General features: G+C 46.8%; 3 protein-coding genes and 1 non-coding gene across 4 annotated transcripts; 3 read left to right on the top strand and 1 right to left on the bottom strand.

The window, feature by feature from the left end:
* The first annotated feature begins 273 nt into the window (after positions 1 to 273).
* LOC123169547 (cytochrome P450 72A15-like) lies at positions 274 to 2,178 on the top strand. Its single transcript, XM_044587418.1, has 5 exons — positions 274 to 473; positions 521 to 827; positions 934 to 1,178; positions 1,270 to 1,654; positions 1,753 to 2,178. The coding sequence occupies exons 1-5, from the start codon at positions 274 to 276 to the stop codon at positions 2,176 to 2,178; spliced, it is 1,563 nt and encodes a 520-aa protein (XP_044443353.1).
* Positions 2,179 to 2,948: 770 nt separating this feature from the next.
* LOC123171597 (U1 spliceosomal RNA) lies at positions 2,949 to 3,109 on the top strand. Its single transcript, XR_006485308.1, has one exon. It is a non-coding gene; the product is annotated as a U1 spliceosomal RNA (small nuclear RNA).
* Positions 3,110 to 4,189: 1,080 nt separating this feature from the next.
* Positions 4,190 to 6,799, top strand: LOC123164824 (putative receptor protein kinase ZmPK1). Its single transcript, XM_044582417.1, has one exon. It carries the CDS (start codon positions 4,337 to 4,339, stop codon positions 6,797 to 6,799), a length of 2,463 nt encoding a protein of 820 aa, XP_044438352.1. The 5' UTR covers positions 4,190 to 4,336.
* Positions 6,800 to 7,083: 284 nt separating this feature from the next.
* LOC123164825 (protein ALP1-like) lies at positions 7,084 to 8,627 on the bottom strand. The gene has a single exon (XM_044582418.1). It carries the CDS (start codon positions 8,390 to 8,392, stop codon positions 7,241 to 7,243), a length of 1,152 nt encoding a protein of 383 aa, XP_044438353.1. The 5' UTR covers positions 8,393 to 8,627; the 3' UTR covers positions 7,084 to 7,240.
* Between the last annotated feature and the right edge of the window lie 6,789 nt (positions 8,628 to 15,416).

Below are 15,416 nucleotides of genomic sequence, written 5' to 3'. Positions count from 1 at the left end.
CGTGTCACCCAACCAATGGGACTTCCACCGCAGTTTCTTCTCCACCAAGTCAATACAAGCAAGACTAATATACTAGTACCACTCTCTCATGTTTTATGGGCCAATGCGTGAACCAAAATGCAAGACATAACCTTAAACAAATGGACATATGAATCTCAATATATACCGTGGCCCCGGCCGTACTATAGCTATCAAAACCAAGCTCCACTTGCATTGCCATAAACTTGTCTTCTCTCACCTCTCAACCAAGACACCACTTGCTTACGCGCGGCCATGAACCTAGCCTCAATTCCATGGGGATCCATGATCCGCGGCATCCTAGGCCTTGTGCTTCTGTGGCAGGCCACCCAGCTGCTACACTGGTTGTGGTGGCGCCCGCGGCGGTTGGGGCGGGCGCTGCATGCACAGGGGCTCAGAGGAACTCCGTATCGCTTCCTCACCGGCGACATTATTAAGGCCGGCCAACGAAACAGGCCAATTACCAAATCCACCTATCATCGCCGGCATAACCATAAAAAAGGGCATGGTCGAAGCCCATGTTGCTGGGTTGCCACGACATTAGTCCCCATGTCGCTCCGTTCCTCCATGACGTCCTACGGAAGCATGGCAAGACGTGTGTGTCGTGGCTTGGCCCGACCCCAAAGGTAACCATTGTAGACCCTAGCCTAGCCAAGGAGGTGATGTCCAACAAGTTCGGCCATTTCGAGAAGCTCAGGTTCCCGGCGCTGTCGATGTTGCTTGCCAAAGGTGTGGCGGACTACGCGGGCCAGAAATGGGCCAAGCATAGGAGGATCCTCAACCCCGCATTTCATCTCGAGAAGCTCAAGGTGCGTACGTGTAATTTTGTCACATAAGGCACATATGACTTTTATGTGTATATGCTTGTAAATACTCACTGTGATTAAGTGTGGGCTATGGCTAAATCTCCTGCAGCTCATGCTACCTGCGTTTTCTGCGTGCTGTGAAGAGCTTGTTGGTAAATGGATGCGGTCCCTTGACCCTAACAACTCATGCGAGTTGGATGTCTATCCAGAACTTCAGAGCCTCACCGGAGATGTCATTTCTCGCATTGCATTCGGGAGTAGCTACCTTGATGGAAGGGAGATTTTCCAGCTGCAATCCGAGCAAGCCGAGCGCCTCTTGACCAACCTGAAGAAGATTATCATTCCTGGTTACACGTGAGTTAGCACATGGTACCATGTAAACTTCAAAGTATTTACCACAAACCAGTTATTTTTACTAATTATATATAAGCATGTAAATTTTCAGATTCTTGCCTACAAGAAACAATCGAAGGATGCATCAAATTAACAGAAAGATTGAATCCATTTTGCGTACTCTAACTGAGAAGAGAATGAAAGCAATGCAAGAAGGAGAAAGCACCAAAGATGACTTACTCGGTCTAATGCTCCATTCAAGCATGACTGCCACAAATGAAAATAGTCAATCCATCCCGGGAATGACAATTGAAGAGGTCATACAGGAATGCAAGCTATTTTATTTTGCAGAATCAGAGACAACATCAGTATTACTCACATGGACAATGATAGTACTAAGTATGCACCCAGAGTGGCAATACCGTGCAAGGAACGAGATCCTTGGCATATTTGGGAAGAACAAACCTGAGTACGAGGGCTTTGGTCGACTCAAAACGGCGAGCAATGTTGGAACTGCTCGATTTCATTGAAACAATAAAACTGTGAAAGTGATTTGGACTTATAAAGCTTATATATCAATCTACGACCGATGCAGGTGACCATGATTCTATATGAGGTTCTTCGGCTATACCCACCGGCCATCACATTCATTCGAAAGACATGCAAGGATATGAAGATCGGAGGCATCGCATACCCAGCCGGCATCCTCATCGAACTACCCGTGTTGTTCATCCACCACGATCTTGAAATTTGGGGCAACGATGCGCTTGAGTTCAATCCGGAGAGGTTTGTCGAGGGGATCTCCAAGGCATCCAAGGATGCGGGTGCATTCCTCCCATTCGGTTGGGGGCCACGGGTCTGCATCGGCCAGCAATTTGCGCTTCTTGAGGCCAAGATGGCAATGTGTATGAGTCTTCAACATTTTGAGTTCAGCCTTGCACAGGCATACACTCATGCACCGCACAATGTGACATTTTTGCGTCCGATGCATGGTGCTCAAATTAAGCTCTGCGCGATTTGATCATTATGTTCGCTCAGGCTTCATTCATTGCCATGTGTGCACTCATGTAGTAAGACTTTATTTGGAAATTTGTACCAATGTATTGTCTATGTTTTCTTAGAAATAAAAATCCAACACATTTGGGGCTTCCTAGTTCGATCTATAACCATCTGAAAATATGGTAGTCGGCTTTTATTATCATTCTATGATGGAACAAGACATCCAAAGTTCCAGCAACAAAGCACAATATGTTGTGAGGGCTCTCTGACTTCTGGCAATTCCAAGCATGAGTTTTGACCTCACTGAAAATTTCTTTTGAGAATTTAATTGCAAATTCTCTCTCTCTCTCTCTCTCTCTCTCTCTCTCTCTCTCTCCTGGTTTATCCTTTTAAGTAACACATAATCTCAAATTTCGTGTGTTTTTGGTGCAGCGTCAAACACCCCTTTCAAGCAATTTATGTCTTTTTTACTCTTGCAGCGCAATCCAACACATGGGTCAGTGTCCTTTTAGAAGGGAAGACTACTCTAGAAGTATACGAGAAAAAACACACACACGAGGAGAAGCAAAACTGCGACGGCGCTCTGGGCCAAGTCCAACGCTCGTCCTGCCACGAGGCCCAGATAAAGCGAACGCAAGCCCATGAACCTAGAAAGCACTCCCGCGACTCCCGTTCCACTCGCTCGTGGCCGTGGCTGCTGCGCTTCGGTTGTTTTAGTCCCACCTCGCCCAGCCGAGGAGGATAGAGCAGGAGAGCCGGCTATAAGAGGAGAGGCAGGTGCGACGTTGCTCCATACTTACCTGTACGGGGTCGACGGGTGATCAGGAAGACCCGTGGCCTAGGCTAGTGGCCCACATTGCATATGGTTGGTGCGCTGGCTTACCATCTCCTCAAGTGGGAGAGTGGACGTCATAATTTGTGGCAGAGGGGGTACGCGTTTGCGCGGCCTCTGCCAAAATTTTCAAATTAACTTTGGTCCCTGGCCTTGCATGCTATGTGTTGCATTAGCTGGTGCAATTTTATGCCTTGGTCCTCGCTCGTCAGATAAAAACGTGACAACTAGACATCATCGTTTTGCCCAGGAGCGCACTACTTGCCGTCTTAGACAGGCTGAAGAAGCATGTACATTCTCTCTCTCTCGGTCAACATGAAGTCGTACACTACCTGGAACCAGCCATGTATCTTTGCTCGGTTCGTATAGACAAAGACGAACCAGTTGGCGCGGCGATAACCTGTCTGACGCCAACTGTGCGATTTGCTACAAACGGCTGAGATCCATCGATCAATCACCGCCCACTTTTTTTTGCAAATCACTTCTGATTATGCCGAACAACCTTTCAGAGCAACGAAGTAATTGGTCTCGCAAGCATGAAATGCGACGTTTTTAGTCCGTAGCAAAGCGCGGGTTTCTCCGCTTAATTCAACCGTGGCGTCCTCGACAGTCGACAGGTCTTATGCACGGGCAACACAAAGTACAGGAGGACAGCAACTGAAGCTAGCGGTCAGCATTGCCGTGCCACACGGGCTGGACCACGGTGCAGTACCAGTCAACCGGTCAAGTCAGTGTGTCTAACCTGTAGCCTACGCTATATCAATGTACCAGCGGTACAAGACAACAAGATCTTGACGCAGAGAAGACGAAACAAGAAACTTTTATACGGTATATTAAGAGCATCTACAACCACAACTCGCAAATTCCGCCCCGCCGCGGACAATGACCGGACAGCACACTAAAAATCGTTTTCACAACCAGATACCCCATTTGTGAATCATCAAATTCATATTATCACATGCATGAACCCTAATCTAAAACGGAGCTCGGCCGGCTCTGCTGTGCCCATGTCCGATGGTTGGTTGCGCCCGTCGAAAATGTTTGTCTGGTCCTATTTGACAATGACCGGGCAGCCCGCCCGAGCGTTTGAGACGGATATGGGGTCCGGTTGTAGATTACTCTAACCATTCCGGACACCGGTCTGGGACGGTTACACGGTTTGAAGTCCAGTCCCTCTCCAACCCTCTCATAAGTCGTAACCTATAGCAGGAAGAGTAGATGCTACAGCGACTTGCAATGGATTCACGGAAGCCATGTGAACCCGGGCCCTGCGGGCCTCACATGTGTGTGATATATACATGGACACATGGCTGTAGCACTGGATGCATGAGAAGCAAGCAGAACCAAGATGGTTGCCATGGCGGCCACCAAAGCTGCCTACATTTTCAGCACATCCATCTCACTCCTTCTCTTGCTGATCCCTGTTGCTCTCGCCAAGGATCACCATACTCATGGCACCAGCTACCTCGAGAGAGGTTCATCGGTGTTCATCGAGGATGGCACCACCACCACCACCACCATCCTTGCGTCGCCCAACGGCCTCTTCGCCTGCGGCTTCTACAAGGTGGCCACCAACGCCTTCGTCTTCTCCATCTGGTTCAGCGGCTCGTCGGCGAAGACCATCGCGTGGACGGCCAACCGCGACGCGCCGGTGAACGGCAGAGGGTCCAGGCTCGCCTTCCGAAAGGACGGGAGCATGGCCCTGCTCGACTACGATGGCACGACCGTCTGGAGCACCAACACGACCGCGATTCGTGCCAGCCGTGCAGAGCTTCTCGACAGCGGCAACCTTATCATCATGGATCCAGACGGTCGGAGCCTCTGGACAAGCTTCGACTCACCGACCGACACGCTTCTGCCATCGCAGCCGATGACTCGGAACATAAAGCTGGTATCTGCATCTGCCAGGGGCTTGCTCTATTCAGGTTTCTATACATTATACTTTGACAGCGACAATGAGCTAAGACTCATCTACAATGGCCCTGACATCAGTAGCATATATTGGCCTGCCCCTTTCAACCAACCGTGGGTAAATGGAAGGACTACTTATAACAGCAGCCGGTATGCTGTTCTTGAACAGACAGGCAAGTTTGTCGCGAGTGACAACTTTACATTTGAAGCTTCTGATCTTGGTGATCAGGTTATGAGGAGGCTGACTCTGGATTATGATGGCAACCTAAGGCTGTATAGCCTAGACGCGACAAGCAGGGATTGGTCGGTCTCTTGGATGGCATTCCGCCGAGTCTGCGATATACATGGGCTGTGTGGCAAAAACAGCATCTGCAGATACCGACCGAAGCTCGAGTGCTCTTGCCTTGAAGGTTTCGAGGTGGTTGATGCAAGTGACTGGAGCAAAGGGTGCGCGCCCAATGTAAACAAGACAGCCAGCTGGGACTACAGGAGAAGACACAAGGCAAACAGCACGGCCACCCAGGATTTCTCATTCAAAAAGCTCGCCGAAACTGACTTCTATGGATATGACTCGAACTATGTGCAGCAGGTGTCAATTCTGCAGTGCAGACGTATGTGCTTGGACAATGCTGATTGCAAAGCTTTTGCTTACCGTCAGGGAGAAGGCACATGTTATACAAAGGTCTACCTTTTTAACGGCCAGAGCTTTGCATATCCTCCCAACGACGTTTATCTGAAAGTTCCCAGGAGGTTGCTGTCTTTGCCAGAATTGACTTCTACACTAGCTCACACATGCAGAGTTCATGAAAAAGAGGCAGACAGTTCATCACAGATGTTCCAGGACGGCTCTTCCAAGTTCAAGTTTGGCTACTTCCTTTCTTCCGCGTTAACGCTGCTTTTCATCGAAGTAACTTTAATCATCGCTGGTTGTTGGATTGTTTATAAATGGGAAAGAAGACCAGAGATTACAGATGAAGGATACATGATAATATCAAGCCAGTTCAGGGTATTTAGCTACAAGGAGTTACAGAAGGCAACCGATTACTTCCAAAAAGAGTTAGGAAGTGGTGGATCAGGAGCAGTTTATAAGGGAGTCCTTGATGATGAAAGGAAGGTCGCGGTGAAGAAGCTAAATGATGCGATCCAAGGAGAGCAGGAGTTCAGGTCTGAGCTAAGTGTCATAGGCAGAATTTATCATATGAATCTGGTCAGAATTTGGGGGTTTTGTGTCGAGAAGACGTGCAAGCTCTTGGTTTCTGAGTTCATTGAGAATGGTTCTTTAGCCACGGTTCTGTTTGATTACCAGAGCCTATCTCCTGTGCTCCAATGGGCCCAAAGGTACAATATTGCAGTTGGGGTGGCGAAAGGACTGGCCTATCTCCACCATGAGTGTCTTGAATGGATTGTGCATTGTGATGTCAAGCCAGACAACATATTGTTAGACAAAGACTTTGAGCCCAAGATTGCAGATTTTGGACTGGTGAAGCTACTGCAACGAGGATCAAGCGCACAAATGTTGTCAAGGGTGCACGGGACTAGAGGCTACATTGCACCAGAATGGGCTCTAAATCTTCCAATCACTGGCAAGGCCGATGTTTACAGCTATGGAGTAGTGCTTCTTGAGTTAGTGAAGGGGATTCGGGTTTCCAGTTGGATGGTTGAGGGTAAGGAGGAAGTGGAAATGGCTGTTAGATGTTCTACTGAAATTCTTAAAGAGAAACTTGCAGGCGAAGATCATTCATGGATCCTGGAGTTTGTCGACTATAGACTGGATGGAGAATTCAACCATTCAGAAGCACTCATGATGCTTAAGATAGCAGTATTATGTGTGGAAGAAGAGAGGAGCAGAAGACCGAGCATGAGCCAAGTGGTCGAAACTCTGCTTTCACTTGTGGAATAATGTTCAATACTGTATTTACTACTGCTACATCTAGCTGATGTGTGTAAGAATAATATTCTGTGATGTTATACAGAAAAGTTGCCCTTATCCCTGCCATATGTAGCAACTCTACGGATTTGTATCAATCTATGTAGTAGGAGTATTTCATTTGTCTATCTGTTTGGATGTTTAAGTCTATATAACACATCTATCTACTTCCAGCAGTTTGAAGAAGAAATCGTTGATCCTTAGGAGCTAATAAATCGATAGCAAACCGGAATACATCGAATCTAACATGAATTGTAGGTTGGATCAATCTAGCCAGTTTATTACTTGATTTATTGAGCAGCCAACAGAATAATGAACCCAATGTAACAGAATACTCACCACTATACAAACTATATATGATCCAAAAGAATGAACAATGACAGGACCTGTTAAACAATCAGCAGTGCACCAGTGTTAGGCCGGCGTCCGCCAATCATTCATCGTTGCTGCCAATGCGCTCCGCAGCGCTACTGCCCGCTTATCAACCTTGAACCCTTCCTCTGCGGCATGATCTCTCCGGCTCTGCATTGCCCCCAAATCAGTCTCTGCTTCTTCCTCCCCCTCCTCCGGTGCCAATGCAGAGTAATCCTCCCTCGCCAGCAGCACATTGTGGAGCATCGCGCAGGTCCCAATGCACGTCACGGCGGCGCGAGGGCTCTCCTCCTCGTGGAGCCGCGCGATGGCGCCCCACCCCATCAGGCTCCGGATGGCGCGCCTCGCCGGGCGGCACATTGCCTTGTGGGCAGTGTTGAAATGGGCCTCCGGCGAGCCGGGCACGACAGGCCCCTCGAAGGGCAGCATGAGCCAGCGGAGGAGCGGGTACCCGTTTCCATCCGCAACCAGGTACTGCGCGGGGTTGAGTAGCTTCCCCTGCTCCAGCTCCTGGTGCAGGGACGAGAGCCTGAGCACCTCGAGGTCGGCGCGGTCGCCGCGGAAGCCGGCGGCGAGGGAGAGGATGCGGGAGGAGGCGCCGGCGACGAGCTGCGCGGCGAGGGGCCCGCCCGGGCCGGCGAAGCGCGCGCAGGCGAGCGCGCCGCGGCAGGAGGGGAGCGGGGAGGAGGAGGCGCCGGCCGGATCGGAGGGGAAGGCGAGCCAGAAGCGGAAGTTGGCGAGGAGGACGCGGCGGAGGCGGCGGGAGGCGGCCCGCGGCGCGGAGGGCGGGACGCGGAAGAGCGCGGCGAGCGCCGGGTAGGGGAGGCCGGAGGCGAGGCGCGCGAGGGCGAGCGCGAGGAGGGTCGGGCACGGGAGCGAGGGGTGGGAGAGCAGCGGGTCGAGCAGGCCCGAGAGGTAGTGGAAGGTGGGCGCGGACACGCGGAAGGCCAGCGGGTAGTGGTCCGGGCTCGTCGGCGGCAGCGGCAGCAGCGGCGAAGGCGGGGGCAGGGGAGGAGGCGGGGCGACGGGGGTCGCGGGGCCGGCCTCGTCGCCGTCGCCGTCGGTCCGCCTGCGCTTGCGGGCGGCGTCGGGGTCGGGGGAGGGGCCGAGGAGGTCGAGGACGAGGACGGAGACGGCGGAGAGGAGCTGGTGGGTGAGCAGGAGGAGGGGCTGGGACGACGGGGGCGGCGTCATCGGCGGCGGGGGCGCATGGCGATGGCGGGGCGGTGGTGGTGGTGGTTGCGGTGTCGATGGGTGGAGGGATTTTGTATGGAGGGGGTGCGATCGCGGTGACGCGACACGGCGATGGCGCCGTCCGGACGTTTCCGTGCACGCTCCTAGGCTCCTAGCGGCTGGGGTATAGTACGAGTACCATTCGTTCGCCCGGTGGCCCTCTGGTCTCCCCCGTCCTCTCACCTCACCACTTGGAGGGTTGGAAAGGCTGGGGGCTCCAGCGGGCAGCAGATGCTCGGGAGCCAATCGGGACAAGAAGGGGTTTGTCAAAAGTCCACTAGGCAGGCAGGGCACATGTCGATCGACGCGAGTGTGCGCTCTAATCCTATCCTATCCTCACGTGTCTAATAGAGACTGGAAACGGGCCTACGGAAATGGCAATGTACTCCATTTGTACCAAAAATCAAGCCTAAGAGCAACTCCAACGGGCCGACCCAAACGGACGGCGATTTTGTCCGTTTGGGTCGGCCAGACGGACACGGATGTCCGCTTCCGCATTTGGATTGGCGCGTGCGCCTAACGCTGGCCTGAACCCATTTTGAACGGCGCTAGAAAAAAAAGAACGCATGCATATTAAAAAAGAGAAACAGCATTAATTAAACATTAAACCCGGCCACGAAGGCCGGCGAGAGTCCAAGCGTCCACATTTGCATTTAAAAAAATAAAAACAGCCTAAACTACGAGGCGGCGCGCTGCCTTAGGCTTCGTCGTCGTCGTCCTCGGGGTTCGTGAGGTCGATGAGCGTCGGCGCCGGGCCCGGCCCAGGCGGACGCCGTGTTCCAGAGCGCCGTCATGTCGGACTATGCCGGCGGGGGGGGGGGGGGGGGGGGGGGGGTGCGCCCGCCTGTGCAGCCGCGGCCTGGCGCGCCTCCTCCTCGGCCTCGCGCTGCTCTACCTCGAGGTCGCGCTCGAGCATCTCGAGGTACTCGCCGTCGCGGCGCTCCTTGGCCACCCTGATCTGGCGCCAATGCTCGAGGTACGCCGCTGATACGTCTCCAACGTATCTATAATTTTTGATTGCTTCATGCTATATTATATTCTGTTTTGGATGATTAATGGGCTTTGTTATACACTTTTATATTATTTTTGGGACTAACCTATTAACCGGAGGCCCAACCCAAATTCCTGTTTTTTTGCCTATTTCAGAGTTTCGCAGAAAAAGAATATCAAACGGAGTCCAAACGGAATGAAACCTTCGGGAACGTGATTTTCGGAACGAACGTGATCCAGAGGACTTGGACCCTACGTCAAGAAAGCAACCAGGAGGGCACGAGGTAGGGGGGCGCGCCTACCCCCTGGGCGCGCCCTCCACCCTCGTGGGGCCCACGTTGCTCCACCGACGTACTTCTTCCTCCTATATATACCTACGTACCCCCAAACCAACAGAGGCATCCACGAAAACCTAATTCCACCGCCGCAACCTTCTGTACCCGTGAGATCCCATCTTGGGGCCTTTTCCGGCGTCCTGCCGGAGGGGGCATTGATCACAGAGGGCTTCTACATCAACACCATAGCCTCTCCGATGATGTGTGAGTAGTTTACCTCAGACCTTCGGGTCCATAGTTATTAGCTAGATGGCTTCTTCTCTCTTTTTGATCTCAATACAATGTTCTCCCCCTCTCTTGTGGAGATCTATTCGATGTAATCTTCTTTTGCGGTGTGTTTGTTGAGACCGATGAATTGTGGGTTTATGATCAAGTTTATCTATGAACAATATTTGAATCTTCTCTGAATTCTTTCATGTATGATTCGTTATCTTTGCAAGTCTCTTCGAATTATCAGTTTGGTTTGCCTACTAGATTGATCTTTCTTGCAACGGGAGAAGTGCTTAGCTTTGGGTTCAATCTTGCGGTGTCCTTTCTCAGTGACAGTAGGGGCAGCAAGGCACATATTGTATTGTTGCCATCGAGGATAACAAGATGGGGTTTATTTCATATTGCATGAGTTTATCCCTCTACATCATGTCATCTTACTTAAAGCATTACTATGTTCTTATGAACTTAATACTCTAGATGCATGCTGGATAGCAGTCGATGTGTGGAGTAATAGTAGTAGATGCATGCAGGAGTCGGTCTACTTATCACGGACGTGATGCATATATACATGATCATACCTAGATATTCTCATAACTATGCTCAATTCTATCAATTGCTCAACAGTAATTTGTTCACCCACCGTAATACTTATGCTCTCGAGAGAAGCCACTAGTGAAACCTATGGCCCCCGGGTCTATTTTCCATCATATTAATCTTCCGACACTTAGCTATTTCTTGCGCCATTTATTTCCTTTTATTTTACTTTGCATCTTTATCATAAAAATACCAAAAATATTATCTTATCATATCTATCAGATCTCACTTTCGTAAGTGACCGTGAAGGGATTGACAACCCCTTTATTGCGTTGGTTGCGAGGTTTTTATTTGTTTGTGTAGGTGCGAGGGACTCGTGTGTGGCCTCCTACTGGATTGACACCTTGGTTCTCAAAAACTGAGGGAAATACTTACGCTACTTTACTGCATCACCCTTTCCTCTTCAAGGGAAAACCAACGCAGTGCTCAAGAGGTAGCAAGAAGGATTTTTGGCGCCGTTGCCGGGGAATCTACGCAAAAGTCAACATACCAAGTATCCATCACAAACTCTTATCTCCTGCATTACATTATTTGCCATTTGCCTCTCGTTTTCGTCTCCCCCACTTCACCCTTGCCGTTTTATTCGCCCTCTCTTTTCTGTTCGCCTCTTTTTCGCTTGCTTCCTGTTTGCTCGTGTGTTGGATCACTTGCTTATCACGATGGCTCTACCTAGATTTGGTGATCTTCACCTTAAAAGGTTAGAAGAGATTGAAAGCAACGTTAGAAGTTTCATGACTTTACAGTTTGAGCATAACAATTTCTTCAGAAACGAGCTCAAAGAACAAAAAAGCTTTATGGGTTACATGAATAAAGAGCTCGACGATATGTCTAAGGAATTTTATGGTTTGAAATCTCAGATTGCTCATCTAGAAAAATTAGTTGCTAAAATCTCGGATAAGCAGGCCACCTTAGTTAATAAGATGGCCGCTAAGCCGGATAGTTTCTATGAAAATAAAGATGAAGATCTAAAAGTTATTGATGTATCCCCTATCAAGTCTTTGTTTTCCAACATGAATCTTGATAATGATGGGACTGAATATGATCCACCTTTACCTAGAAGGCGTTCCAAAAATTCGGAGTTTTTAGATCTAGATGCTAAATTTGATAAAAGTGGGATTGAAAAGATCAAAACTTTAGATATCAATGAACCCAGTATTTTGGATTTCAAGGAATTTAATTATGATGATTGTTCTTTGATAGATTGTATTTCCTTGTTGCAATCCGTGCTAAATTCTCCTCATGCTTATAGCCAAAATAAAACTTTTACTAAACATATAGTTGATGCTTTGATGCAATCTTATGAAGAAAAACTTGAGTTGGAAGTTTCTATCCCTAGAAAACTTTATGATGAGTGGGAACCTACTATTAAAATTAAAATTAAAGATCATGAATGCTATGCTTTGTGTGATTTGGGTGCTAGTGTTTCCACGATTCCAAAAACTTTGTGTGATTTGTTAGGTTTCTGTGATTTTGATGATTGTTCTTTGAACTTGCACCTTGCGGATTCCACCATTAAGAAACCTATGGGAAAAATTAATGATGTTCTTATTATTGCAAATAGGAACTATGTGCCCGTAGATTTTATTGTTCTTGATATAGATTGCAATCCTTCATGTCCTATTATTCTTGGTAGACCTTTCCTTATAACGATTGGTGCAATTATTGATATGAAGGAAGGGAATACTAGATTCCAATTTCCATTAAGGAAAGGTATGGAACACTTCCCTAGAAAGAAGATTAAATTACGCTATGAATCTATTATGAGAGCCACTTATGGATTGCCTTCCAAAGATGGCAATACCTAGATCTATCCTTGCTTTTATGCCTAGCTAGGGCGTTAAACGATAGCGCTTGTTGGGAGGCAACCCAATTTTATTTTTAGTTTTTTTTTTGCTTTTTGCTTCTGTTTAGGAATAAATCTTTGATCTAGCCTCTGTTTAGGTTTGCTTTTATGTTTTAATTAGTGTTTGTGCCAAGTTAAACCTATAGGATCTTCTTGGATGATAGTTATTTGATCTTGCTGAAAATTCCAGAAACTTTCTGTTCATGAAAACAATTGTTAAAAATCACCAGAACGTGATAAAATATTGTTTCCAATTTCTGCTGATCAATAAACAAATTTTCTAGGTCTTCCTATTTTGGCTGATTTTTTTGAGTTCCAGAAGTTTGCGTTAGTTACAGATTACTACAGACTGTTCTGTTTTTAACAGATTCTGTTTTTCGTGTGTTGATTGCTTATTTTGATGAATCTATGGCTAATAAAATAGTTTATAAACCATAGAGAAGTTGGAATACAGTAGGTTTCACACCAATATAAATAAAGAATGAGTTCATTATAGTACCTTGAAGTGGTGTTTTGTTTTCTTTCGCTAACGGAGCTCACGAGATTTTCTGCTAAGTTTTGTGTTGTGAAGTTTTCAAATTTTGGGTAAAAGATTTGATGGATTATGGAACAAGGAGTGGCAAGAGCCTAAGCTTGGGGATGCCCATGGCACCCCAAGATAATCTAAGGACACCAAAAAGCCAAAGCTTGGGGATGCCCCGGAAGGCATCCCCTCTTTCGTCTACTTCCATCGGTAACTTTACTTGGAGCTATATTTTTATTCACCACATGATATGTGTTTTGCTTGGAGCGTCTTGTATGATTTGAGTCTTTGCTTTTTAGTTTACCACAATCATCTTTGCTGTACACACCTTTTGAGAGAGACACACATGATTCGGAATTTATTTAGAATACTCTATGCGCTTCGCTTATATCTTTTGAGCTATATAGTTTTTGCTCTAGTGCTTCACTTATATCTTTTAGAGCACGGCGGTGGTTTTGTTTTATAGAAACTATTATTCTCTCATGCTTCACTTATATTATTTTGAGAGTCTTAAACAGCATGGTAATTTGCTTAAATTGGGAAATTAATCCTAATATGTTAGGTAATCAAGACTAATACAAAAAACTTTCTTATGAGTGTGTTGAATACTAAGAGAAGTTTGATGCTTGATGATTGTTTTGAGATATGGAGGTAGTGATATTAAAGTTGTGCTAGTTGAGTAGTTGTGGAATTGATAAATACTTGTGTTGAAGTTTGCAAGTCCCGTAGCATGCACGTATGGTAAACGTTATGTAACAAATTTGAAACATGAGGTGTTCTTTGATTGTCTTCCTTATGAGTGGCGGTCGGGGACGAGCGATGGTCTTTTCCTACCAATCTATCCCACTAGGAGCATGCGCGTAATACTTGATTTTTGATGACTTGTAGATTTTTGCAATAAGTATATGAGTTCTTTATGACTAATGTTGAGTCCATGGATTATACGCACTCTTACCCTTCCATCATTGCTAGCCTCTTCGGTACCGTGCATTGCCCTTTCTCACATTGAGAGTTGGTGCAAACTTCGCCGGTGCATCCGAACCCCGTGATATGATACGCTTTGTCACACATAAACCTCCTTATATCTTCCTCAAAACAGCCACCATACCTACCTATTATGGCATTTCCATAGCCATTCCGAGATATATTGCCATGCAACTTTCCACCGTTCCGTTTATCATGACACATTCATCATCGTCATATTGCTTTGCATGATCATGTAGTTGACATCGTATTTGTGGCAAAGCCACCATTCATAATTTTTCATACATGTCACTCTTGATTCATCACCTATCCCGGTACACCGCCGGAGGCATTCATATAGAGTCATACTTTGTTCTAGTATCGAGTTGTAATCATTGAGTTGTAAATAAATAGAAGTGTGATGATCATCATTCATATAGCATTGTCCCAAAAAAAGAGAAAGGCCAAAAAAAGGCCCAAAAAAATAAAATAAAAGGGACAATGCTACTATCCTTTTTTCCACACTTGTGCTTCAAAGTAGCACCATGATCTTCATGATAGAGAGTCTCTTGTTTTGTCACTTTCATATACTAGTGGGAATTTTTCATTATAGAACTTGTCTTGTATATTCCAACAATGGGCTTCCTCAAATGCCCTAGGTCTTCGTGAGCAAGTAGGTTGAATGCACACCCACTTAGTTTCTTTTATTGAGCTTTCATGCATTTATAGCTCTAGTGCATCCGTTGCATGGCAATCCCTACTCCTTACATTAACATCAATCGATGGGCATCTCCATAGCCCGTTGATTAGCCGCGTTGATGTGAGACTTTCTTCTTTTTTTGTCTTCTCCACATAACCCCCATCATTATATTCTATTCCACCCAAAGTGCTATATCCATGGCTCACGCTCATGTATTGCGTGAAGGTTGAAAAAGTTTGAGATTACTTAAGTATGAAACAATTACTTGGCTTGTCATCGGGGTTGTGCATGATGAGAGCATTCTTGTGTGACGAAAATGGAGCATGACTAAACTATATGATTTTGTAGGGATGAACTTTCTTTGGCCATGTTATTTTGAGAAGACATAATTGCTTAGTTAGTATGCTTGAAGTATTATTACTTTTATGTCAATATTAAACTTTTATCTTGAATCTTTCGGATCTGAATATTCATACCACAATTAAGAGGGTTACATTAAAAATTATGCCAAGTAGGATTCCGCATCAAAAATTCTGTTTTTATCATTTACCTACTCGAGGACGAGCAGGAATTAAGCTTGGGGATGCTTGATACGTCTCCAACGTATCTATAATTTTTGATTGCTTCATGCTATATTATATTCTGTTTTGGATGATTAATGGGCTTTGTTATACACTTTTATATTATTTTTGGGACTAACCTATTAACCGGAGGCCCAGCCCAAATTCCTGTTTATTTGCCTATTTCAGAGTTTCGCAGAAAAAGAATACCAAACGGAGTCCAAACGGAATGAAACCTTCGGGAATGTGATTTTCGGAACGAATGTG

The sequence above is a fragment of the Triticum aestivum genome, chromosome 7D, assembly GCF_018294505.1.
Source record: "Triticum aestivum cultivar Chinese Spring chromosome 7D, IWGSC CS RefSeq v2.1, whole genome shotgun sequence".
Taxonomy (NCBI): Eukaryota; Viridiplantae; Streptophyta; class Magnoliopsida; order Poales; family Poaceae; genus Triticum; species Triticum aestivum.
This window is presented reverse-complemented; position numbering and strand designations above follow the sequence as displayed.